Raw genomic sequence first — 26,191 nt, 5'->3', positions numbered from 1 at the left:
TCTTCCCCCCTCAGGCTAAGCAAAAATGGGCAGTTCACATGTAAGTAGTTATTTAATTTGGATTTTCAAGAACGCAGCAATTTCCTGTTTTTATTTTTGTCCGTTTTCACTTTAAATGACATTAATACAGCTGCAAATGAAGATTGAACCTCAAAATCTTTAAGTGTGGGTGGGAAACTTGTCTATAGCTGGTAACATCCCTCAATTGCTGTATATGAGTAATGAAACTTACTGTAACACACAGAATCTAGGTGTTTTAACATCCATTGTGGCTTCATTAAGAAGGGCAGCACTTTAATTTTAGAAAAAAAAAAAAAAAAGATGCGTAGGATGTCATGGGAAAACTCATTTTAGTTAGTTTAGCAAATTTGTGTTGGAACATTCTGAAAACTAAAATAATTCCCTAAAGATGTATGAAAAACTTCCTGTCCGAAAGGCCAACACTTTCGAAATCTAACTTTATCACTGAATAGCAGGGACAGGAGTAGTCTCAAAATGTGGTGCTCACAGAAGGGCCTGATTAAAATCCAGGTGTCAGGATTTACTACATCAAATTACTGTATGAGTTTTGACTAAGACATTTTTGGCTAACACTTGGGTGTTTAATAATAAATATCTAAATCTGCATAAAGATATTTAACCTCAAAACAGCCTGATTGTCAAAAGCTTGTGTGGTAGCTCTGAATGATTGGTGCATCTGAAAGTTGTGTAGCTTGTGCTGAGGAAGTTGGGGTTTTAAAGCTCCGATTTTAAACTAATGGATAAAGGGCAATATTTATTTAGCAGCGCAATTTCTCCTTGAATGCTGTCTGAAAACCTGCAGGTTTACAGTATGTATTGATAGGTGACAGCCTGTTTGCTGATACAGGCTAGTGTGACATCAGTTTCTCTAAGATTTATATTATTTTATTTCGTGACTATTTTTTTAGTTCAAATTCAGCCAGGCCTTGAGAGATGCTGAGCATCTACTGCTTTTAGACCAGCTCTCCGGGACATTTTCTTTGCCAGGCTGAGCAAGAGAGCCCATACCATTTGTACGAAGCTCCAGCTTTTTGTCCCCCTGTGAAAGGGTACATGGTCCCATCTCCTCACCATCCTTTTGTAGCCTGGCTGCTTGTCAGAAGGGAGCCAAGCAAGACATTTAGTAACCTATCTTTGTGTAGGAAACAAGACCAAGAAAGCTCCTGCCCCATATGTCCACATCAGCACACACCGTAGGGTTATTGGCAGGCATCTCCTGAGGGTCCTGGAGAGCCTTTCACTGGATGCTGCACTGAATGCGTATTCCATTTAGGTTTAAACTAGCCATTTGAGGTCTATCTATGGCAAGAGACATCTCAGCACTGCATCTCAGGCAGGTTTAGAAGTTGTATGAGCTCCATGGTGGACCAGGTAGCCTGCATATAGAGGCAGTACCACTGGAGTTGTGCTGTCGGCTCCAGTGGGAAGAGGTGTGAGCCCATGTTGGAATAGAATCCCACGATTCAGCCCACGACTCATCTGGGAATTGCATCATTCTGTGTTTGTCCCTAGAAAATTGCAGGTAACATGGGAGAAGTGCCTGCATCTGCATCAGAGAACCGCTTCTGGAACAGCCTGAAAATATTAAATTCTTAACTGAGCTTTTCAGCTGCAGTTTGTTCTTTCTCCTAACCTCATGTTTTGCAACCACAGGTTCGTGAGTGTCTTACGCATTGTGTTTTTTAAACCTCCAGAGCAAGTCTTACAAACTCGCAGCGGATATACGGAAACCAACCGTAGGGAGTACCAGTTTGTCAGCAGAGGAGCCAGTAAGCGCTTTTTTAATGAAGGATGAAAGGGGCACCGTGGTGTTGCAGCACATGTTGCTGTGGCTTATGGTGGCTTTGGGAGGCACTGCAGTGCACAAAGGCAACTCCTCTTTCACGGTCAAGCTTGACACTGGAAAGCTGGGTAAAACTGTGTGGCTTCATTCTGTTGAGTACTGCACCTTTCTAAAATTTTGTCTGCTTTGAAATATCAGGAGTGAAATCTTTTTTAATGGCCCATTTCTCTGCTGGGAGAAATATCAAATTAATCATCTGTGTCAAATGAGGTATTTTATTTGGTTAAATGGATTTAGGTTTTAAAACTTATTTTTAAAATGTCATTAATAAGTGAAGTTTTCACTGAATGCTAAGCATTGTTCAAAGAAAAGCTTCCATTATGTGGATGCTAAAATGGAACTTTCCAGATAGATCAAAATGACTCATTTTAAAATGGAGGTTTTATCAAATTTACTATCTTCCTGAACATGTAAATTTTGAACAAAAGTAAGAAATTTTACTGAAAAAAATGCTTTCAACAAAAATTTCCAACCAGCTCTAATGTGTACCTTTCTAATAGAAACTGAGCTCTCCATTAAGAGCTGCACCTGGGCAATATTACAGCTCCAGATTTGCATATTTCCACATGCTTTTTGCTCTCTGAACTCAATCCCTTTTTCTACAATCAAACAAAGTTTTTGACTGCGCATCCTTAGAGATTTAAAGTCTCTAATTAATTACGCTGTTTGCAGTCTTCCACCAAGCTTATCTGTACTTCTGCTGCCTTTAAAATTACCACAAATAGAATCAATCCACCTGAAAATCTGAGTAGCTGCTCTGCTGTAAGCAAGGCGCTTTGGGGACATTTGGGGAATAGCAGCAATAGTTTTGATGATATGATGGTTTGAAAAGTTTGATGGATTTTGACTTTTGTGAAATTGTGTAATTGTTTTTTAGCCTTCTCTCAAGAATCCAAGAAGACTCTTTATGCATTATCCTGTTGTTCTCTACGTTTGTGACTTTTCCTGTTGTTCTCTATGTTTGTGGGGGGTGTGCGAGTTCTTTGTTTTTAACATAAACCAGTTTTTGAGATTCTCTGGGACTCCCTTGATATTCATCTTCTCATTGTAAAGGAGCCCAAACCTTCTGCCAGGGAGGACTATAACATAAGATAGGGGGTGGCAGGTTGTTGTGGGCCAGATGGTTTGAGAACTTGAAGGTAAAGTAAGTATAACCTGGAGAGCACACCTGCCTGATCTTACCCCTCTTGGGGATAAGCTCACAAACATCACAAGGGCTTCTGTGTTGCCTATGGACATTTCTAGCCTTGTAGAAATGTTTCCTTAGTACAAGTATTACTTACCACAGTGCGATTTTATTATCTCATCACAAAGCTCAACAATTGCTATTTGTTGCTTCCCTGGGCAGACCAACATCGAGTGACAGTCGATTCTTGTTCAGTCCCTGGCCATAAGCCCACAATCAGCAGAAAATAAATACACCTTCTTGTTCAGCCACACAACATGGGGAAGAGCTGTGGCAGATTCTTTTCATTTCCATGGTCCCCTTTTATCCTGGGCATTTGCTGTTCCTTTTAGGTCTGAGGCTGTTCTGTGAGTGCAGCCGTGGTAGGTATTAAAAATCATCTACCCATGAAAAATTTATTATGAGTTTGTGGGAAAAGAAAATAACTCATCCGAAGTATCAAAGGGTCATTACATTTATGTGTTACATCATGTAAACAGGTCAAACAATTGTGTTTTACAAAAACATACAAAATTCCAAAATATCTGGACTCTAATGCTCTTTTTTGTATACAACAGTTTTAGTATATTCTACCAAGTTCTGTTGTTACTACCCAGAAAAATTAATTGGCCTTTATTATTAACTATGGCTCTGACTGAAGCAATGGACTGATTAATGCTGCTCTGGGTGACTCAGCTGACCTGGGAGCGTCTTGAGATTTCCTGTACCCTGTGAGGTGGAAAGGAGTTAGATGCAGAAACCTCCAAGTTCAGTTGACACAGTTGATTTGACAGACACTAAACATGCAATGTCCGTATAGTAACAGCCCTTCTATGTGTCTATGAATGTATAGATGGTGTTTAAATAATGCATCTTGCAGAGGAATGTTTTAAAAACAATGAAGGGACCAAGGGGAGAAGTATGTAATCTTGGGGCTTCCCTGATGGAGCACAACATGCTTCCAGTTCTTCTCCTTTTAAATAACTCAGCTTTAGAATACACAGAAGAGTCAGCATGACGTTCCCAAAGATTGTGTCCCTGTATTTGAGTCCTGTGTAGGTATACTTAAGTCATGTTAGCTTTCATGCTGGCATGCCCAAGAATTTACTTCAGTTCCATCTGTGTTAACTTAACAAAACTCATCACAAGTCTTAGTTGAGGTAATGAGTGTAAAATTTTTAATAAGACATAAGAAAACTTGAGCTATCTCTTTACTAGTAGTCAAGTCAGAGATTGGGTATCTATCTCAGAGGCAGAATATGCCAGCTTCCCATCATTTTAGCTATCATTATCCCTACTGGCCCAGCATACAAAGTGTTTTTCAACTAGGCATTATGGTCAATAAATAGAAGTAGACAAGTCCACCTCCACAGAGAACTATTGCAGACTTGGAATTCTAGATTTGTCCCGTGTGAATAAAGCCATTTGTTTGCCATTTTTTTGTGGCTTCCATTTGCAAGATAAGTATTAAAAGGAAATGACTCATGTCTAAACACAGTCATGGAGCCTCGGGAGATCTTTGGCATCCTTTCCTGCCTCAGCTTCAGCTGCCACACCAGGGGAGTCAGGTCCTTATCAGCCCTGTGTCACCTCTGCCAGCACCACCACAGGTTCCGGGTGCTTTGGCACATCTCAAAGGTATCTGTATTTAGGCAGATGAATTGAGCTCTTTAGAAATAAAAGCTGCAGTTTTGCAACTTTGGCATTCCCACTGCATGGTACCCTGGTAGCTAATTCTGATTTTAAAAGTAAGCATCTCCATTCAGGAGTTCTACTAGCCACAAGAAGGTGTGGACACATTAAAACTGGATGGTGTAAAATTCAGCCACAAGAAAACCCTCCAAACATATATTTTTTCTCTTAATTGTGGACTTCTCTATCATGGTGATGAGCGTCAGTAAATTGAATGGATAAAAAACTAGCCATAAGCTGTTATGAGATGATTTATTAACAGCTATTTAGAAACAGGAGGGACGTTGTAGGAGATTGATGGCTTTAATTTTGCAGTTTAAATAACTGCCTGAGCAATTACCTTCACTGTTGCCACTTGTTTGTAATAGGAAAAAGTAAATGCCACTAATTTTATTAGGACCTTGTTGTCACTGTAGTTTTAGTCTTAGATGTAGAAAATAAGATTATTTGCACCTCTCTGTTTGGAAGGAGTCACTGAATCCTTGCAGAGGCTGTTGCGCAATGAAGTCGAGTCGACATGACTTACGTATATTGTATTATCCATTGTATTATATTTCATATAGAAACTGTTTTGTTCCCAATTGATAGCAACAGACTGTCAGCAACAAGCCAGCCTGGCAGTGCGTGTTGCTGTCATACAGCTGTGAGACCTAAAACAGCCGTAAGGATTTGGGAGAGTGACAGCCTGCCTGGCAGATGGCGGGTGGCATTCGGCGACGCTGATACCATTCTCTGAGCAGTCAAGGAGGCTGATGGCAATTTTCCAGTTACATATTGTGGTTGACTGAGAAAATTGCTCAAACAAACAAAAATGACAGGTACGTTTTGCAAAACAGCAGAGGAGGAAACCTTGCGGTCAAAAGGACTCACATAGTCCTCACGCTTGCCAATTAACAGACGTCAAAAAGGTGTTTCTCAGCCCCACCTCTTACTGCCGTAGCACAAACCCTGGTGCCTGCTGATGCTGCCCCACCACAACACGCCACAGCTGTGAGCTTCTGTTTGCCTTTAAATGTTAGCGCCCATCTACTCTGACCTGTGTGCCAAAAGCCTTTACATTTCACATAAATTCACATAAACGAGCCCAATTATTTGAATTTCACTGAAGAAGAGCTGGCAGAAGAACATCTATCTTTGATGAAAGGGTGACAGGAGATGGGGAATCCAGATCTGCTAATGACCAGATATCTTCATCCCTACCAGCCTTCCCTAGCTAGATGAGACCCGACCTTGCCTACCAGGAAATGATCTTTGATTCTTTTGCTTCTCCACTATATTAAAGAGCTCTAATATTAAGAAGTTTTTCTCATGGACGTATCTATACACTGAAACGAAATGGGCTTTATCTGCTATTCTGCCCTTTCTGGTTGATGGGCTGGAGCTTTTTGAGCAAGTCACCCTTTTATCCCCCAGGAATATTTGCATCCCCGTGCCCAGCTGGCTGACACAGTCAGGAGCAGGGCTGTGCTGGTGTCTGGGGCCTTGCTGCTACAGGGAGCAGCCACAGATCACCAAGACCCATGTCCATCTTGCCCCAGGGTCCTCATCCATCCCACAGCAACGCCAGAGGCTCCTGGTGGAGGGTCGATCCTCTGCCCACGGGCTCTGAGAGCTCTCCCACCCACAGCTCTGAGATGTGCTGTACACGTCTCCAGGCTCTTGGCCACGGGCGAGGGAGGGATGTTGCTCGTCAGGCAGGTTGGATGCTACTGCTAAAATGGCTTTTCCTCCTCTCTTTTGATGTTCATTCTGGCTTTGACTGCATTTTTAACTGACACAAGCAGGCAGATTTATTTTCTATTAGGAATGCATAGGTTTAAAATAAAGCAACAATATCATAAAAGAATAATATACCTTATATAGGGGTAGAAGGCTGTGACTATTCTGTTCTGCTCATACCTTCTGCTATGATCCAAAAATTGACCCAGTTCAAAGGGGCCTAAGGCTAGGCATTACAGCAGGGCAAAAAAAATATTTACGACTGGAAATGTCTGTTCTGGTAAATCAGATTATCGGTGAAGTACAAACATAGCATCATGTTTTCAGTCTGTCACTGGAAGTAGATCAAAACCAAAATACCGCAGCCTACTCCCATTTTTGTTCTTGTGTTTTGTTCTTAACACACGGAAATGCTTGGAAATGAGTGATGAGATTTGGGCTGTTTGTCTCTAAGACTATCCCTTTGAGTAAGAGCTCAGAGGTTGCTCTGCTAACAGGATGTTATCCTGACAACGTGTGAGGTAGGAGACCAAAACCACAAGATCAAGACAACGTGCCCTCTTTATTTTCCTCCATCCAGTACTGTTAGTCTAGGATTAACCTTGGATTCCAGTTGCATTATAGCTTATTAAAGGCTTCTGCCAGGATAAATAATTAATCTTGAGTATATGTGTGTTGATAAAAAATTAATCATGTAGGTGCTGATTTGCCAAAAGCTGTCTTCTGTGATTGTAGTATATTAGATACAATTTAACTAATGAGATAAACAGCCCAGTCCTGTTGTTTATTATGCTAACAAGGGGGCTAGATGGTTTGGGACATTTCTTGGTAGACAGAGAAGGTAAATTCTCTGCTCCACACAAAAGAGGAATACAGAAGATCAGAGAACTGGAAGGCACCTTGAGATGTCAGTTCACTTATCCATTGCCTACAGCAAGATCAGCTCTGCCCAAACCAGTCCTGACAGCTCTAGCAGTGCTGAGCTGGAAGAGAACTGGTTCATTAGCAGGAAACAAGGCTACCCGAAGGTCTTTGAACTGGTGACTCAGTGACTGTGCACAGTGAGAACTGAGAAATCTTAACAGGTTGCACAGTTTTTGATCTGTGGTAGGTTTTCAATTGTTTTGGCTTGTCTGTTTGTTTTTCTGACATTCCTGTGCTCACCTTTGGGACGTCATGGATTGTTTGGGGCTTGGCTTCCTAAAGAAACAGGATGTATAGATCTGTTACTCCAGCTAAAAATACTTGAACCCACTGGACAATTTTTGGATTAATTTACCAGTGGGGTGTTACTCTCAAAATATTAGGTGCCTGTTACATTTCTTGAAAATTTTGAGGAGAGAGAGACTGTATAGAAGTGCCCTGAACAAAAGGCTGAGGCATGAGCTCACCTGCTTGGTAGAAAGGAAAGCTCAGATTGTTGCACGTGGAACTGGTTTGTGTCATTCTTTTTAAAACCTCTGTTTTCTCCAGTGCATTTTGGTGAACATAATTAAAATTATGTGAATAATAAGAACACTGGTGAAATAGCTGTGGTGTGATTCTGTTGGCCACCTTCAGAAACCATTGGAGATGCCTCCAGGTATGCGAGCCATCTACACTAGGTTCACAGGTGCAGGTGCCACAGGAGACCACTCATTTCTGAAAGGAAGCGGGCAGCTTACCCTGGGGCACCTCTAACGGCACCTCATACCTATGTTTGGACAACTGAACAGTGCCCTAAATTTTATTCCAGACCCCACTCGTGCAAGAGTCAGTGCTGTAAAGAGCATGGCTGGCTCTGTCTGCCCTTTCTATGTGCTGTCATTCTAAGATTTAATTTTTATTTCTGTTAAGCCAAAGAAAAACAAAAACATCAACGAAAGAGAAGCTTGAACTTAGACATCCACTAAGTAAGGCACATAAAATGGACCTGGCAAAAATGAAAACTGGGGTAGGCACTCAACATCCCTGGATCAATCCAGCCCTTTTTAGAGCTCTGCCCATCACTGTTAGACCTGCATCTCAACTGCTCTGGTCAGCAGCTGCTTTCCTGCTGGTCTTCCTGGCAATTTGCTTGTAAGGGTCTGCATCTGCATTTTCCCATGCACATTATTGTCATCGATCAGTGTTGGAGCTGCAGTGGGTCAGCACTGTCAGCAGCATCCGAGCAGCTACCCTTTCTGCTGTTCTGACATCACTCCTCCAAAAACCTCTGTTGCCCAGCATAGTTCTGGAATCTGCTTGAGATGACAGAAATAAAAAAAGGCTGTGATTGCTCAGCTGTATTACCAGCTATTTTCAGATAGCATATGTTGTCTGTCTTTTGCAATATGGGAAGCTACCTGGCACTTAGGGTCATACTTTAGTGGTGGACTTGGCAACGTTATGTTTACAGTTGGATTCGATGATCTTAAAGGTCTTTTCCAACTGAAATGATGCAATGATTCTATGATTCTAATCTTCTGTTTCTTCTGTTGTTCTCTACTGACAGATGAGCACTTTCTATCTACTACAAGCTTAATTGTCTTTAGCTAAAGGAAGATAGTAGATTTTGTCTTCAGAGATATCTGCAATGTATTGCAATTTCCCACCAATTCTAACTACTGATGCCTTGAATCCACCGGAGCTTTTATTTCCCTCCACCCCCTGTCTTTCTTAGTTTTGCTGACCTTTTTGTTAAAACTGTTTATTTGTGCTGTAAGGGCTCCACATGCTGAAATATAAAAGAACAGTCTCCAAATGCTTCTCTAAACATTGTAGACCATCTTCAACTATAAACTCATCTTAACATCTCCTTAAAGTCAAATGTCATTTACAATAGGAAAAAGTACTTGATGTGCTTTAAAACAAGGTAGCAGTGTTAGTTTTAAATCCGTTATAATCTATCCAGTTTAATATAAATAAATGTGTGGCAATTTTAGCCAAAGCTACAAGGGAAAATGGATGTTGTCTAAAAATACGTATGAGTGAGGCAAAACCTGTTCAAACTAAGGAACACTGTTAGCAGAAAGAACAAGTGGACATAGGCCATGAATACAGCTAGGCTGGAAGTGGAAAAAGGGTTTCTTACCAGCAGAACTTTGGTTACACTAATAAATACAGAAGTATTGGAGAGAAATGTAGAAAACAATTAAGTAACTGAGTAGACGGTGCTGGACCAATTTATGAGAGCCAGTTCCTTTACATCTTATGTCCAGCTGCAAAACTTGTGTGCAATCTCTCCACCTGATATTTCGGACTCCACATCATGCTGTCACCAAAACTGCTTTAACATTTGTAAGTCATTAACTACTCAAATCTAATCCAAGACCTTAACTCTAAACCAAGAACTGTATTAAAGTGACTCTGCCCATCTTTTTAAAAGAATACCTGCAAGTTACAAACATATTGTACTAAACAAATTTCTTTTGCCGTTTATCCCTTGCAAGAAAATCTACCTGTCTAAATCCGCAGGGTAGGAAGCAGCACAGTTCTGATGCAGCCCTCCCTCTGCTGCGTGGGAAGGCTGCGTCATTGGGCCAGAACAAGGCTGGGACCCAGCAGATAGTGAATTTTAACCAGGGCTTTATAGATGACTCAGGAGTTGGCCTTGACAGTCACTTACTCAGGGTGTCAGATTTCCTATCTATAAAGCTGATACTAGCATTACACACAGTACTATAAGGACGATATCTCCCAGATGCATCATTTAATGTTTTACAGTGATTTGTTTGAAGATGACGGCTTTAGCAGAGATGACTCAATATATTCCTCTGGTGCTTTAAAACAGACGTGCCGAACATCATTAAGAAGCAGGCCTTCCTTCCCTTCCACATTGGAAAGAAATATGTTCCTTCTTTTATGTATTTATGATTCCTCATAAATCCACGATGTTATTTCTGTTGCTGGTGCTGTCATTTTGCTGCCTGTTGCAACGGTGCTGCACACAAACACAACAGCTACAGCCACAAGTTGCACGTAGGAGTTAGGGAATCACTAAAACCTGAGCATAGCTGACCAGCCATTGAGGCATGAGAGAGGCACTCTCCCAAAGTCCTGGAATGGCATTACCATTGGAGCAATTGCTGGACTGAATTTGGGGATCTGTGAATTAGAATAGCACTTGGATACTACAAAGTAGTCACATCTATGCATTTGATATGTTAGCACTTTTATCTGTATTTTGTGCTCCAGAATTGTCCCTTTTTTGCTGATTTTTTCAGCTGTTTCTCTGGTCCTTACCTTCACAAAGAAATGCTTTCTAATCAACTCTAGAATAACTTCAGTACTGGCTGCCTAACGCAGACAGCTGGATCAACCATGTGAGTGGCATGAACATGATCTGAAAAGCATGCTAATACTACACAGCCAAAATAATGGTGTCTTAGTGTCACCACCATTTACTCCATTCAGATATTGTACCCTGTTCCTACAAACAGCTGCTTTCCACAGTAGAAAGGCAGGGATGCTGGCGGTCCAGCTTGCAGTGTCCCTTGGGTGCGTGATACAGGTGCAAGAAATAACTAGGAGTTCATTACCCAATGATACAATCATTTGCTAAAGTATGGACTGAAGTGTTGAAAACACTTGGCATGTTAAACTTGGTATTGTGGAGAGAGGAAAACCGTGCTGGGACTGTGCAGTGCGGTGTGTGGGGCACGCTCACTCGAATGGGCAGCAGAGCATCCTCCTGAACACTACACTGTGATGCTCATTGACTCCACCACGTGTCGAGGAGCACCTGGACCACACTCCTTGTGTCAACGATTCTCCAGCAAAGAGGCCCGTTGTGCCTCTGCGTGGCTGTGCACGTGGCATTTGCATCCTGGGGCTGTATATTCAGAATGGGCTTTGGTTGTATTGTGGGATCCTGTTATTCTGTTCCCTCAAATTCATCATTCAGGGAGTGTGTTGCAGAGAACAAAGGTGAATTTTATTCTCACAAGAATGGAAATGAGGGTGTAGCAGTCAGAAGAGAAGAAAGAAATTAGAGCTGCTTAATTTTCAAGGATCTTGTGCAAAAAGATATCTTTTGTATATGATTCCATCAAAGAAGAAGCACCTATCATAATAGAAAAATGTGAATGCAATTCCTTTTGGCTGAAGATGGTGATCAGAGTATTTGTTTTCTAATTTTGTGCTTTTTCCTTTCCTTTTTGACAAAATTCCTGAGAAATTTGAAGACTTAAATAAACTCTCCGTCTAGAAAATATTAGTTACTTATATACATCTATTTCCACCTTATTTGAAAGGTTCACAGAAGCCTATGTGCGTCAGATCATACAGTAGGATGCACATTTACAAGCAACACTTGTGATAATGATGAGGCAATGAAAGTGTTAGCTTGTGCTGTAGAGACTGAGAGAAATTATTGCATTGCTATTGCACCTTAGTAATTGCTACTGTTGTAAAAATAACTTCCCATTTCAGCGAGATGGCTGCACTGCTATTAGTGAACTGTATCCTGGCTGCTAACTGCATTAAAACAGCCAGGTACCTACATGGTCTTTGGTCTGTCACAAAAGTATATTGGTAAAGCAGGGTAGGGACTGGATTTGAGGTTTCTCCTTGTCTTTTGATAGAGGACTCCTTTATCCAGAGCTGTAGGTCTTCTTACCAGAGCTGGTAGATCACAGCATGAAACTTTTGAAGAATACCAACAAACATGCTTCCAGGCTATATCTGTGCTTGTAAATAAACCTGTCCTCTGGCCAGGTGGGTATGTGGCAGAGCACTGCCCACAGCTGTATGCCTAAATTCTGTTTATCCCACAAGCAGAATGATCTCGAGCCTAATGTCTTTCAGGAATTGTCCCTGCTCTGTGCTGTCCCCAAAGATAAGGAGACTAACCAGCCATTTAGCCTGTTTTGCTCTTCAGCAGGATGGTGGCGTTTTCAGAAAGGCTTAAAAGCAGAGTGTCATGCCCTGGGGTGTCATAACCCTTATTTAACAATGGTGATGCCAGTACTTGGCAGCTCTGCAAAGCAAGTAGCCTCATCCACATGTTGCTGTTAGAACGGAAATGCCAAAGCACTTGCAGGGCCCCCCCCAAGACTGTGGTGTGCATATAGTTCTACTTGATTTAGGAGCCCAGAACCTATTTTCCGGTATTATTTTACAGCTTAGGCGCTTACAAGATCCGATTCATGATACTACAGGGGTTGAAAATGCTGCTGCCCTCCTGGTCTCAGATACTTCTACCCCCGCCTGAGAAACAGCAGAACAGAGGGTGTACCAGGGTTTCAGCCCTTGTGATTCACAGCTTGTCAGAACAGCAGGAACAGGCATGGTTTTCTGTTTACATTGATATGTCAGGCTGTAAACTGCTGCTGTGGCTGTGGACTTTTCCCCGGTAGATTTAGCTCAAGGTAACCCGTACTATTTTCCAAAATAAAAAAAACAGCAGCTTTATCACATTATATCTCCAATTATCTTGTTTGCACAAATGCATCAACGCAAGGAAGGCTGGCAGGACCAGTTTTTATTCACCTGATTGGGATTGTAAACTCCTAGTACTTATAAACGTACTGCAGAGACGGGGCCTGGCTCTGTATGTCTGATAAGGCATTTATATTGGCCTGTTGTTAATGTGGTACAAACAAATAATATTTGATCTGGCATGAAAATGCTTAGTATGAAGTCATTACCTTTAAATCATTTGTGTTAGCCCAAACTGACAGGATAAAGTTGTATAGGATCAGCACTGTGTGTCAAGTGGTGACAGCTATTTGTGGATCCATTCTAGGAGCCCTAGCAATAGGTACAGTATTTCAGCAAAGCCCAGCATGAACTTCACAGTTTGGATGGTTCAAACAAAGATCCAGCAATTACCTGGCCCAAACTGCTGCAATTCAGGGAGACTAATGCGAAATCATTTCCCATGTATCTGTTGTGCCTCTGTTTTCTCAGTCAACCAATAAACGCCATCATCACGGGTTTGATGCAGACCGAGATGCCAAGAAAATACACAGCGCCTGCAAAGGAGCAGGTGAGAAAGCTCTTTCTTTTTATATTTAAATGCAACTCAATATTATGAAGAGCCTATACATAAACTTAAGGCAAAGCAACTGTTCCAGCCAGTTTCAGGTAATCTTTATGCTTTCTGTCACTTACTGACTCAAAGAACATGCGCACCCATGAAGCTTTATGTGATTAAGATAAATGGGAAGGGAAGCCAGATTGTTCCTCAAAAATTATAAGGTCTTGTTTGTTAATTGCTTGGCTCCACGGGATTGGGATAAACATGATATTTGCTCCCTGTGATAGGAACATCAAGCTGTCAAGGCTGATATGACAGTCATGAGGTCCAGCTATTCAGGTTGGATTAAGGTTACGGTTATATGTCCTTTCCCAGGTCTTCAAGGACCGGTAAAAAACATCACCACTCCATATGCTCATCAGAGCCCACTGCAGGTCCATCACCCGTATGGAATATACAGTGATCTCAATCTGCATCAGTGATTTTTAACCAAAAATACTGGGTCCCACCATCTTCTAAGGCAATTTGAAGTGAGCTGACTGACTGTGCACTGCTGTGAGGAATGCACAGTGTTCATGGGTTCCTCGGGTCCCTGGAGGTGGCAATGTCCAGCAGAGGAAGAACAACCAGGCAGCATACCAGAGCAATAAGTTATTCATTCACTCCAGGCATTTGCACAGTAAACATGTATTTAAACATTTCTTCCTGGTATAGTACTGACGTTCAGAATCAGCGAGTTAAGTGCTGAATTTTAGGAACTACTCCTGTCCTACCATCTGAGCCCCCTCAAGACAGTTCCCCAGAGGACTCTGCTGCTGAGAGTTTAACCCCACATTGTCAGATGGGAGTCCTTTTCCTTCCAAATTTGGACCATGCCTTCTGCCTCGGTTCTAAGCAGGAAGAACTGGACAAGATGTCCTAAATTTGTCCTGTATATGCCTGGTGGTGACATGCAGGGATGAAAGCGCATCAGCTGCTGCTGAATGCCAATATCATTTGTATTTTTATCCTTTCCACTGGTAGCTTCCTGGAAACCCTTGTTGATCCCTGCTCCCAAGAACCTGAGATGAGGCATCTGAGAGCCCAGTAGGTGGAGGCAACAGATGGAAGAGCACAAGGAGAGCGCAGGGCAGCGTCCACCAGCATGATGTGCATGCATCAGCAGACCTGGCATGTGGCCTGATGCCTTTGATTTGCCATCTAAACCCTTTATATACTATGGGTAGTTTGGCAGTGCCCATCACATGCCGGGTCCGTCGATCTCCTGAAATACATTCTCCATTCCAATCCTTGTCTTGAAGAAATAGCACCTGAGGCAAGCTGCTGGCCCTCAGATGGAAGTGCCCCAGGACACATATGTTAATGCAATAGCTGATCTATTGTGTCTTTTGGGCATCCAAGTAACATCACTGCAGTCCTGTCCCTCTAGGCAGACACATAACGAATGCCTTCCAGCAGCTTTGTTTAGTGCAAACATCTGTTTCTATGGCTGAGGGCAAGAAAAGTACAACAACAAGGTCATTGCCTTTAGTAAGCTGCTTCCATCCATCGCATAAGTTACAGCTCAAAGCTGCCCCGGGGCTTTCTGCTGGGGGGGACACTGCGTGCTCAGCTCCCCTGCGGGTTCCTGGGGGATGCAGCTGCTGTGGTGCACATCACCCGGGCACCCCGTGCTCCCGCTTCACTCTCACTTATTTTTGCCAAGAAAAACAGCATCAGCGGAGACTCAGACCATGAAGGCTGGTTCCTGCTCCTCTTCTTGACTCCATTTAACGCAGAGCACAACGCATTTTGTACAGGCTGTACAGTCAGGCTATGGGTTAAGGAAGCTGATTTAATCACATCCTCACCTGCCCCAGCCTCTCACCCCATGCCGTGCGTTCTGTTGTGCCGGCACAAGCTTGTGTCCTTAATGAACTGGATCCTTTGGCTGATCCCTCAGGAATACTCAAACAGGCATTGCAACCAAAAACGTGTGTGTCAGCCTACAGGCACTGGCAGAACCCTGATTTTAGGAGCAGTGTCCGACCTTCTCAAACAGAAGACTCGATTTCCCTGATAAAATATGAACAGCATGAGATGGTGAACTTTAATTTATGTTCTGAGCATTGTAGCTGACTACAGTTAAAGATATCTTCAAAATAATCCAAGATGCTACAAATCCTAAAGTTGGCACCAGTGGGGATATATGTATAGCAGTTTTTCCTCTTTAGAGATCGTGTTTTCTTTCCTTGGTATTACATTCCTGATTAAATAATTCCCATGCACAACTTCTTTTTCAGGAACCGATGAAAAGAAAATTATTGAAGTCTTGTCGAGTCGAACAGCGGAGCAGAGACAACAAATAAAAGAGAAGTACAAGGCTCTGTATAGCAAGGTGCTTCAAAATAAATGGCCTCTCTGTTTCATACTATATGCTTGCTAGAAACATAGCCTACAGGCTCTGCTTTTGAAAATATCAAGGGCACAGTGGATTTAAGGAGGACACCAGTTAGTTTCTGATTCAGCAATTTATTTTATCATCTAAAATACCAATTATATTTCTAATCTTAGGCCTCACAGTCTTCTTGAAATCAGCCTTAACCAGATCAGAGCATTTTAATCAAAGTTGGGAGAGCTAGAAAATGATTCATAACTGAAGTAAAAAAATGTTTCAGACAGCATTCATCTTCAGCACATTCAGAAAATGAATTAATGTAAAAGGGAAATTATAAGTCAGAATCCCTCTCAGGCCAGATGCAAATTGAGAGGAACTATTTGATCGTACATCATTATATTTTTGTTGAGTTTAACAGATGTCCAGTGATGAAGCAGAATACACGTTGTAAAACTGAGAACTCTCACTGGGCACTTGATTTCCAGAGGAAGAAATGTAGACTGCCTTAATGATTTTGTGTGTAAGAAAAATAGTTTCCAACAAGAAAAATAAAGCTTCTAATATATTATTTATGCAAGCAGCTGAATCCTGCAGAGCTTATTATTATGTTGGTATTTTCCTAAGGTCTCCTTGCTCATCAGTCATTAGTCAATGTTAATAAGACAGGCAGCACTGAACCTGAAAGCCTTCTGTACAGGCATTGCAACCAAAAACGTGTGTGTCAGCCTACAGGCACTGGCAGAACCCTGATTTTAGGAGCAGTGTCCGACCTTCTCAAACAGAAGACTCGATTTCCCTGATAAAATATGAACAGCATGAGATGGTGAACTTTAATTTATGTTCTGAGCATTGTAGCTGACTACAGTTAAAGATATCTTCAAAATAATCCAAGATGCTACAAATCCTAAAGTTGGCACCAGTGGGGATATATGTATAGCAGTTTTTCCTCTTTAGAGATCGTGTTTTCTTTCCTTGGTATTACATTCCTGATTAAATAATTCCCATGCACAACTTCTTTTTCAGGAACCGATGAAAAGAAAATTATTGAAGTCTTGTCGAGTCGAACAGCGGAGCAGAGACAACAAATAAAAGAGAAGTACAAGGCTCTGTATAGCAAGGTGCTTCAAAATAAATGGCCTCTCTGTTTCATACTATATGCTTGCTAGAAACATAGCCTACAGGCTCTGCTTTTGAAAATATCAAGGGCACAGTGGATTTAAGGAGGACACCAGTTAGTTTCTGATTCAGCAATTTATTTTATCATCTAAAATACCAATTATATTTCTAATCTTAGGCCTCACAGTCTTCTTGAAATCAGCCTTAACCAGATCAGAGCATTTTAATCAAAGTTGGGAGAGCTAGAAAATGATTCATAACTGAAGTAAAAAAATGTTTCAGACAGCATTCATCTTCAGCACATTCAGAAAATGAATTAATGTAAAAGGGAAATTATAAGTCAGAATCCCTCTCAGGCCAGATGCAAATTGAGAGGAACTATTTGATCGTACATCATTATATTTTTGTTGAGTTTAACAGATGTCCAGTGATGAAGCAGAATACACGTTGTAAAACTGAGAACTCTCACTGGGCACTTGATTTCCAGAGGAAGAAATGTAGACTGCCTTAATGATTTTGTGTGTAAGAAAAATAGTTTCCAACAAGAAAAATAAAGCTTCTAATATATTATTTATGCAAGCAGCTGAATCCTGCAGAGCTTATTATTATGTTGGTATTTTCCTAAGGTCTCCTTGCTCATCAGTCATTAGTCAATGTTAATAAGACAGGCAGCACTGAACCTGAAAGCCTTCTGTATAGAATCATAGAATATTTTGGGTTGGAAGGGACCTTTAAAAACCATCTAGTCCACTCCCCTGCAATGAGCAGGGACATCTTCAACTAGATCAGGTTGCTCAGAGCCCCATCCAACCTGACCTTGAATGTTTCCAGGGATGGGGCATCTACCACCTCTCTGGGCAAGCTTGTGCCAGTGTTTCACCACCCTCAGTATGTAACAGCTACAGCAAGCATGAGAAAGATTTTGATTACATAAATACCACAGATTTAGTTCTATAATGTGGATAAATAAAAACAGACATTAGAAATGAGCAAATGCCGTGAGACATCCCAGTTACATCAGCATGGAGCAACCCTTCTCACCTGCCTAGGCAGCCTAAATTTCTTGGGAAGGAACACGCAGATTGTACCGTTTCTTGTTCCTGCTGCTCGAGGAAGTGAAGTTCACGGTGCACCCGTTGAAACTGCTCCAACAGCGATGTCAGCCTCTGACTTGAATTGATTGAGTGTTCACTTGTGATTGTGTAAGAGGGTATTTAAGAACAATAGGCTTCGAGTTGGGCTCCTCAATTGTTGTTCTGAAGTTGTCAAGTACTTCCCGTACTACAGGAAACATCAACTGCAGATAGAGTTTCAAATAATTCATCAGTAGGCATCCTTCTCAGCGTGCGTACATAAGCTAGTTCTTCTCTGGGATCTTATTAAATTTTGAATTAAGTAGATAATTAGTAGAAGGTTGTGGGGTTTTTTTATTTTTGAGGAAAAAATGCTAATTACTTGGCACCAAAACACTTTGTAGAAATGTGTTGCTTTTTCCAGTAAGTCAATTTTAACTGAGATTGGAAGAGACATTTAGTAAGTTTGAGCCCTTCTGTTGCACCTCTTTTGAAGCAGAACGTTTCTGCATTGTGTTTCAAAGTAAACTCTCCTGTTAGGCTTTTAAAAACACTAGATTGCATTTATTCAAACAAATAAGAGCCAAAACTGGACTGATATTGGCTGGTATTTGAAGATGGGACAATCATTTCATTCAATATGAAACAAAAAAATGTAGGGAATTTATTTTGCAAAAAAGAAGTCCATGTACTTAAAGCCTTTTTTAGATTTTGTCTCTTTTTGGTCCAGAAGAAGCTTTGAAATCATGAAATTCTCTGGAACAAATAACCCCCTCCTCTGATCCCAGCTCAGCTTTTGCACTGACTCTTCTGACTGTCCCTGCAGGATATGGTAGACGACCTGAAGGGAGACCTGAGTGGGAATTTTGAGAAGGCTGTGCTGGCTCTGCTGGACCTGCCCTGTGAGTATGAGGCCCGAGAGCTTCGGAAGGCAATGAAGGGCGCTGGGACGGATGAGTCGCTGCTGATCGAGATTCTCTGCACACGAAACAATAAGGTTAGGACACCCAGGTAGACCAAGATGTGTCCTGAACTGGGCTGGGTTTGTGCCATGTCTCTGTGCCCTGAGCAGGGAGTGGGAATTCAGCTTCTCCCTCCACGCCTGCTACACCTCAAGTAACACGGGCATGGTACTGACTTGCTGGCGTTTTGTTTGCTTGTTTATTTATTTATTTACATTTGTAAACAATTTTCCGTATTTATTAATTTGCTTATTTGTTTATTTGATTTATTTGCCTAGGAAATTGTAAACATAAAGGAGGCATACAAACGGCGTAAGTAGTTTTGTCTTTCAAACACACACATTTAATCCTTTTATCACTGGGTGAACCCTCACAGATATTTTTTTTCTCCACAGTCTTTGACAGGGACCTAGACTCTGATGTTAAAAGTGACACAAGTGGCTCCCTACAGAAGATATTAGTCACTGTGCTAGAGGTGAGGCTGGGGGCTTTCCTCTTATGCATATACCTCATAGAGATATTTCCTTTTCTCTATCCTGTCTACCCTGGATAATCATAATAAGTATTAGCTGGTATTTATAATAACTTAATTATTATAGATAATACAATAATGAGGTAATTATCGTAAGCAAAGGGCATTCTTCAGGATAAGACCCTTCTATATCTGTAGCTTTTAAATATAACTAAAGAAGTGATATAACATCAGAAATAATTTTATAAGTTCCAAGGGAGATAAGCGCTAGCATTCAGGCTTCACCTCGAAACTCAGGAAAATTAGGGGCTGTGGTTAACACGAACAGACCTTTCAAAGCCATACCACCGAGTCCCACCATGCCTCGTTACTATGCATTTGTCAGCAGATGGCAGCAAAACTATAACCAAAACTATAACCACGAGTTTACAATCTTCCCTTCGTCAGGTTTTTTTATTGTCATGTCCTTTCCTGTAGGCAACCCGAGATGATACCCAACAGGTCAATGCAGAGCTCGCGGAGAAAGATGCCACAGATCTGTATAAGGTAAGTGCAATTGTGGAAAAATCCCCATCTCCCCTGTGCTGTGCAGCAAGGGCTGCCTCAGGGGTGACTAAACACATGGAGTATGGGGGCAATGGCATTGTAAGGACATGAAGCGAGGGGGACACAGGCTGGAGCTTGGTGGATCAAGGGCTCTGGCTGACTTTTTGTCTCTACTGTGAATAAACAAGTGCTTCAAAACAATAACATGCAATCTTTCAGGCAGGAGAAGGCCGGTGGGGAACAGAGGAGCTGGCTTTCAATGTGGTCTTAGCAAAGAGAAGCTATAGCCAGCTGAGAGCTACTTTTCAAGCTTATGAAAAGGTGAGTTATTCTCTTCTGCAATGTGAGTTGTGTAGGGCCTGACATGTAATTTGCGGACCCTACAAGTACATGCAGAGCAGGCAATCCTTTCCTTGCCATTTTAAAACTTCTTGAATGCTTTAAGAATCTTGGAAAACATTTTTATACAACTGGATGCTGGTCTTATGGAAATAGGGACTAAAAGCTGTATCTTTTGCTGGTGAAGAACCTATTCTTCTTCATAACCTACACAACATCCAGCCAAATAAATGTCATGATGTCATTTCCTACCCTCAGCTGCACCATGGTGGGTGTCCCCACTTCTGCAGGAGGACCAGCAAAGGGACAGGTTCACAAACTCCTGCCCTGAAGCAGGGTTTTTCTTTTCTGGTCTTTTCCTTTCCTTCTTCAAAGCAGAGTCTGGCAAGGTCTCTCCTCCTCATCCCCCTACTTCACATGCTCATATTGGCTGGCCAGAGGCACATCTCCAGCCTCTTCCTCTCTGCCCACACTGTGCAGGTACTTTGCTTCACTCTCCTTTTCCTCCAAACATGAGGTTAAGTAGGCAGCAGGATCCCGGCTGTCTGGTACTTCTCTCTGTGTCATCCACCAGGGACATTTTGCTCATGGCTGGGCCTGGAGCTGACCTCCACTGAGACCTCTCGCCTGGAAATGACCTGAGGCAGTCAAAGCAATGGGAAATCCAAGATCCTTCTCTTGACAGCGAGTGGAAGCTTATCAGAGACACATATTCCCAGGAGAGGGCCCCCCCCTCCAGCCTCTGGCTCATACTCCTGAACTTCCCTGGGATGACTCTGAGTTCATCAGAGAACTGTAGCCCTAGGCATTGAAGATGAAAAAAGCTCCAGTCAAGGCCATATTTCAGTGTCAGCACAATCAGGAACCCCTAGCTGGAAAAATGTTTGCAGATTAATCCAAGTTTTGGCTTGCTGCTGGCAGGAGAACAAAACCAGTCACTAACTGATACTCTCTCCCCCAGAGTGGCCCAAACCCTGGGGGTTCAGTTAAGTGCTCCAGTAGCCAAGCTACCTTGGCTTTTTGATTCCTAAAGCCAAGCAGATCAGGTTGCCCAAACCGATCCACCATATCCTGCCTGGCTGCATTTGAAGTGGGCCAAGATTAGAGCCATGCAAATATCAGTCCTTCTCTGCATTTGGAAAGATAAATAGTTCCAGATCTAAACCAGGTTGAGAGTTTGCAGAACTTAAGCCCAGATCCTCAGAAGGGATCACTTCCCGCCTTGTACGCCTGGTCTCCCAGCTCTGACCTAAAAGACCACTAGAGTCTTGAACCATGCAGGGCCATCCTGAGAGGCAAAACAGAACAAAGTAAAAGGCTTTGAAGATCACAAAGTTCACAAAAGTCAGGATAAACTCGGGCTTGAAGTGTTTTCCCCCTTTCTTAGAGAATAATACAAGAACTTGGGAACAACTGCAGTGCTTGTAAACTTTCCCTGGGGAGCCAAAGACAATAAGTAACAAAACTTCATAGACCTGGTAAAGCTCCAAAAATTATCTTATTTGTGTGGGAGCCATCCAGAGCCTTTGACAGAGGGGTTAGAGGAAGCTCGAACAGTTTCTTCTGATGAGGGGTCACTCAAGAAGACACTACAGCTTCTTTGTTCTAGTCACCCTCCAATTTACGTGACTGCTTGATTTAGGTTGTCCATCTCTTAACCATTGTGCCTTACCTGGCCGCATAGACCTTCTTTTGGTGCCAGTGGTTCTCTGAGCACTTATACCAGAGGAGAACTTCATTTGCCCTTGAATTACTCCTTTGGAAAGGCTCTAAAGGATCTGAATTGGCCTTCTGCCATTGGGTCCTAAGTCTGATGCTGGTTTTATGGCAGTGGGATGAAATGTACGGACAGCAGCTCTGATGTTTTTTGTTGTCTTTGTAGGTGTGTGGAAAGGACATAGAAGAATCCATTAAAAGTGAAACATCTGGAGACCTGGAGAAGGCTTATCTCACCCTTGGTAAAAAAAAAAAAGTGTCAAGACCTTTCTTTTCTGGTTCTCGCCATCATCTGACACGGGTTGTTGGGGGTCTGTGTGCAGCCTGGCACTGGACATTGTGACAGCCCTAAACTGAGCTGACATATTTTCCAGGAGAAGAAGAGACAGTTTTCAGTAGTGATTTGGACCCCTTGGTTTTAGAAATGAAACTTGCTAGACACAGCTGCTCTCCAAACAGCTAAATTATTTGCCCTCTAACATAGAGTGGCCACCTCCAAGTTGCCCCTGAGGCCACGGCTGCTGATAACTTCCAGTGGATGCCTGGGCATCATCAGAAGTGTGTTAGCCAGCCACCACAGAAATGTACAGGGCCCTTGACAGCAATTTAGCACTGGGATGACTGTGACCAGCATTTAAGCCTGTGCCCTGGCTCTTGTTATCTTACTGGTGTTGCTGTTATCTTGCCCTTGTGAGCTGCGGAGTGAGCAGCTACCCCAGGAATGGATGGGCAAGAGGAAGTCCAGAGGGGCAAGTGTTCTCATTAATTTCATTTTCCCTATAGAACAGCAAGTACTCAGTGCTGATCATTTCTCTGCATAACGTTCTTTCCCCGTGGAGAAACGTACGTCCCCATTCAGACTCCAAGACTTCTCCTTGCACACTGATAGGGGACCAGACACAGAATGAAAGCCCTGCCAGCTCATATGTCTGTCTGAGCATAAACCCTAGAGAATTTCCTTTATTTCTTCCTTATTTATTTCATTCTTACTGAAGATGTATCATAAAGTGTAAATTTCCAAGTATAATGAGGCCTTTTACTGTTTTCTCTAGTCAGCTGTGCCAAAGACTGCCCAGGTTACTTCGCGACACTTCTGCACAAGTCAATGAAAGGAGCCGGGACTGATGAAGAGACCTTGATCCGCATCCTCGTGACCAGGGCTGAGGTAGGGTGCCCTGCGTCCTGTAATACCTCACATCAGCTCTGGCAGAAGTACAAATGTAAAGGGTATGGAGGGAGTTCTGGCAGGTCAGGTGCTCAGTCGGCCCATTTCAGCCCAATGACATCAGTGGTCACACTCTGCTTTTGTGCCCGGGCAACTCTAATTTTGATTCTGCATCTATTTCAGTTTTCAGAAGAACTAAACCAGAAAGCACACAGGCTATTTCAAGTGGAGTCAACTGTACCTGGTTAAAACTAGCCCACAGGGAGGTCTGGCCCCAATAGGATGTTGAAAGTAAATTTCTCGTTAAGTAATGATAAAGCAGCAGTTCCCAAATTGAGAATTGCTTATAAACATATGTTGCCAATTCTCTCTGATTCCAGCTGGGAAAAACAGATGGGGAGGAGAGAAGAAAAATAGAGCCAAAGGAGATAATTGTCATTTTAAAAAGCACAAAACTGCACAAGACATTTGAGATCTTAAACACAGTCTTTAAGCCTTCCTTCCTTGTAAGCTGTGTAGGTTGTAACCACAGGGATGTTTCAGTCTTGACACAGAGGAGAAGTCGTTCACAGGGACAAGGAAAGCACATTTCTCAATGACCAGCAGGGTGAGAAATTAGTCTCCAGGGCAGTCTCTCTGTTAAGGCACAGTCCAATCATGATATCATTTAAAACCCCAGTGATAAAGATCAGAATCCTGCCATTTCACAGGAGATCTTGAGACAAGGCGTTTAATTCTCCCTCCCTGTGGTAACCAGAAAATTACTTTTGTGGGTGGAACAAAACTCTCTTTTAGTCATACTCCTTGAGGTGCCTTTTTCCCTGCTTGTCACCACGGAGTGGCCTCAGGAGCTGGCAGCGACCTGTACAAGTTTGCCCAGTACCAAGGCTGTGCCCACATGGCTCCACTGAGCACTGGGCAGAGGTGCCCCCGGCCGCCCCGGCACAGCTCTCCACACAGACCCTCTTTGTAGCTAGCATCCCCTCACCACACCTTCTGACATGAGCTTACCTTAAATTAATCTGAAAGTCCTCCAAGGTTTTTAGGCCTCCTCCTTTCTCCCCTTCTCCTCCTTGGAGATTGGATCTTGGACCTTGGATCAGACCCCAGGGGTCCTGGTAGGAGCAGGGCATATTACTCAAAGCACATCCCACTCTTCTAAAGAGGCTTTTGGTGTCTCCTCAGAGCGACCTGCCAGCAATAAAGGAGAAGTTCCAGCAAATGTACAAGAAGTCGTTAGCTGAAGCTGTCCGGTCTGATACCTCTGGGGACTTCAGAAAGTTGCTGCTGGCTATTTTGCACTAAAAAGCCATCAAGAATGAAGAGGCATGCTGAGCAGCCACCTCTTGATTAGTTTCCAAAATAGCATCCAAAAAATGTGGCATTAGCACAAAGAAAAAAATCCAATTTGTTTTCTTTCCAGCTGGGAAATGTGTTGCCAAGTAATGCTGGACGTGAGGTTTGTGTTATGGCTATCTCGCCAAATGTCCTCAAGCAATAAAGGCATGTTAAAAAAAAACCCGAAATCTAAATTGACCTCTTTGTGTTTGCATATGTGGAGGAATCTTCTGTCATTGTTTCTTCTGGGTAGATTTTCTGTCTTTCTCTCATTCTGAAAATTATTACTGTTCTTTCCCCAATTTGACGGGTGCCATGTCATGCCGTTACAGTCCTGCCAAGAGAAAATGGATAGTAATTTCTTCTCAGCCCATTATCACAGCTCTTTAAACAACTTGAGGGCTGTGAATTAATGATTTAAGTCAGGCTCTGATTAAAATCCTGCTATCAGCAGGGAAGGTCGGAGTGGTTTCCCTGTCTGTGAGTTGCCCTCTCAGCATAGTCACCTCCTAAGTTATTCCATGAAGGAGAGAAGGACTTGCAGTCCCCATTGGCATCACCTCCTGGGTTATGGTGCAGGAGTGCAGCTGGGGAAGAGACAGGGCTTCATGAGATGGATGTCAGGCAGGGAAATGCTGTTCCCACAGAGGCAGATGTGGGCCTCAGGACAGCTATATGGTCTCCATCCTTGGAGATTTCCAGGACATGGATGGATAAAACCTGGAGTAACCTGGTCTGATCTCATGGCCCACCATACTTTGAGCAGGAGGTTAACCTAGAAACTGCTGGAGGTCCCTTCCTCCTTGAACTACCCTAAAATCCTATAATCGTATGACAGAAGGTGTAGATGAAAAGTAACATGACAGAGCCTGACAAATAAGAAGGAAGAGAGGAGAGTCTGGGTGAAGGAGATGAGCTTGTGTGCATTTCTGTGTGTCTGGCCTCTTCTGAGTGTACTGCTCTGCAAGGGGAAGAGTCTTTCAGACCTAGATCCTCTGAGGTGAGATGGCTGATGGCATCTAATCCCCAGCAAAAATAGTATTTCTGAGCACTGGATCTATTTCTCCCAGCTTGCATCAATGTCACAGCAGTAGTAGCTGGACGCCTAGTTATAATCTGTAAAGATGGGGCAAAATAAACAGGAGATGGGAAGGACGGAGGGCTTTTAAGAAGGATGATCTGTGTGTCACACAGGTGTGACAGGATGTTCCAGCATTTCAGAGGCCTGATCCTCCTTTGGCAACATTTTTAGCAACCTAAAAATATCAGAGGCAGATACTGAACCTGAAATCAACCATCTGATTCCGGATTTGCCTTTATCAAAGGCATTTTAATGTTCAGACCCAGAAAGAGAGGAGCAGTGCAGGATCTGCGTATCTTCTCCTTGCTGTTGCCATGGGGCTCTTGTAACCAGAGACTATAGAAAGAATAGATGAATAATCTACTTAGGTGTCCGGTGTTCCTGGTGTTATTTTATCCTCCAGAGGTCACACTGTATGTTCAGCCCAAGATAAGCCGGCCGGTACCCGTTCTCAAAGGATGCAGTTTGAAGAAAAAGCCAGCGGGTGTCTGAAATGCACATGAAGGAGCTGGTTTAGGCAAAGGATTTGTTTTAAAATATTCCAGCAAGAGTGCCCAAAGCTATATGAGTGGCTTCTGTGAAACCTCTAGAAGCTCAGCACACTTTAAACCTTCATTTAACGTGGA

The 26,191-nt window shown here is 42.7% G+C and overlaps 1 protein-coding gene across 1 annotated transcript; it reads left to right on the top strand.

Moving 5' to 3' along the window:
• ANXA13 (annexin A13) lies at window positions 1-24,768 on the top strand. The gene is made up of 12 exons (XM_014965677.1): window positions 1-40; window positions 1,716-1,790; window positions 13,311-13,389; window positions 15,663-15,757; window positions 18,773-18,943; window positions 19,187-19,220; window positions 19,304-19,383; window positions 19,858-19,926; window positions 20,146-20,247; window positions 22,148-22,223; window positions 23,034-23,146; window positions 24,332-24,768. Exons 1-12 carry the CDS (start codon window positions 26-28, stop codon window positions 24,449-24,451), a joined length of 1,029 nt encoding a protein of 342 aa, XP_014821163.1. The 5' UTR covers window positions 1-25; the 3' UTR covers window positions 24,452-24,768.
• The last annotated feature ends 1,423 nt before the right edge of the window (window positions 24,769-26,191 follow it).

The sequence above is a fragment of the Calidris pugnax genome, unplaced genomic scaffold, assembly GCF_001431845.1.
Source record: "Calidris pugnax isolate Ruff unplaced genomic scaffold, ASM143184v1 scaffold41, whole genome shotgun sequence".
NCBI lineage: Eukaryota > Metazoa > Chordata > Aves > Charadriiformes > Scolopacidae > Calidris > Calidris pugnax.
Note: the sequence above shows the minus strand (reverse complement) of the source record. Positions and strands in the feature narration are given on the sequence as shown.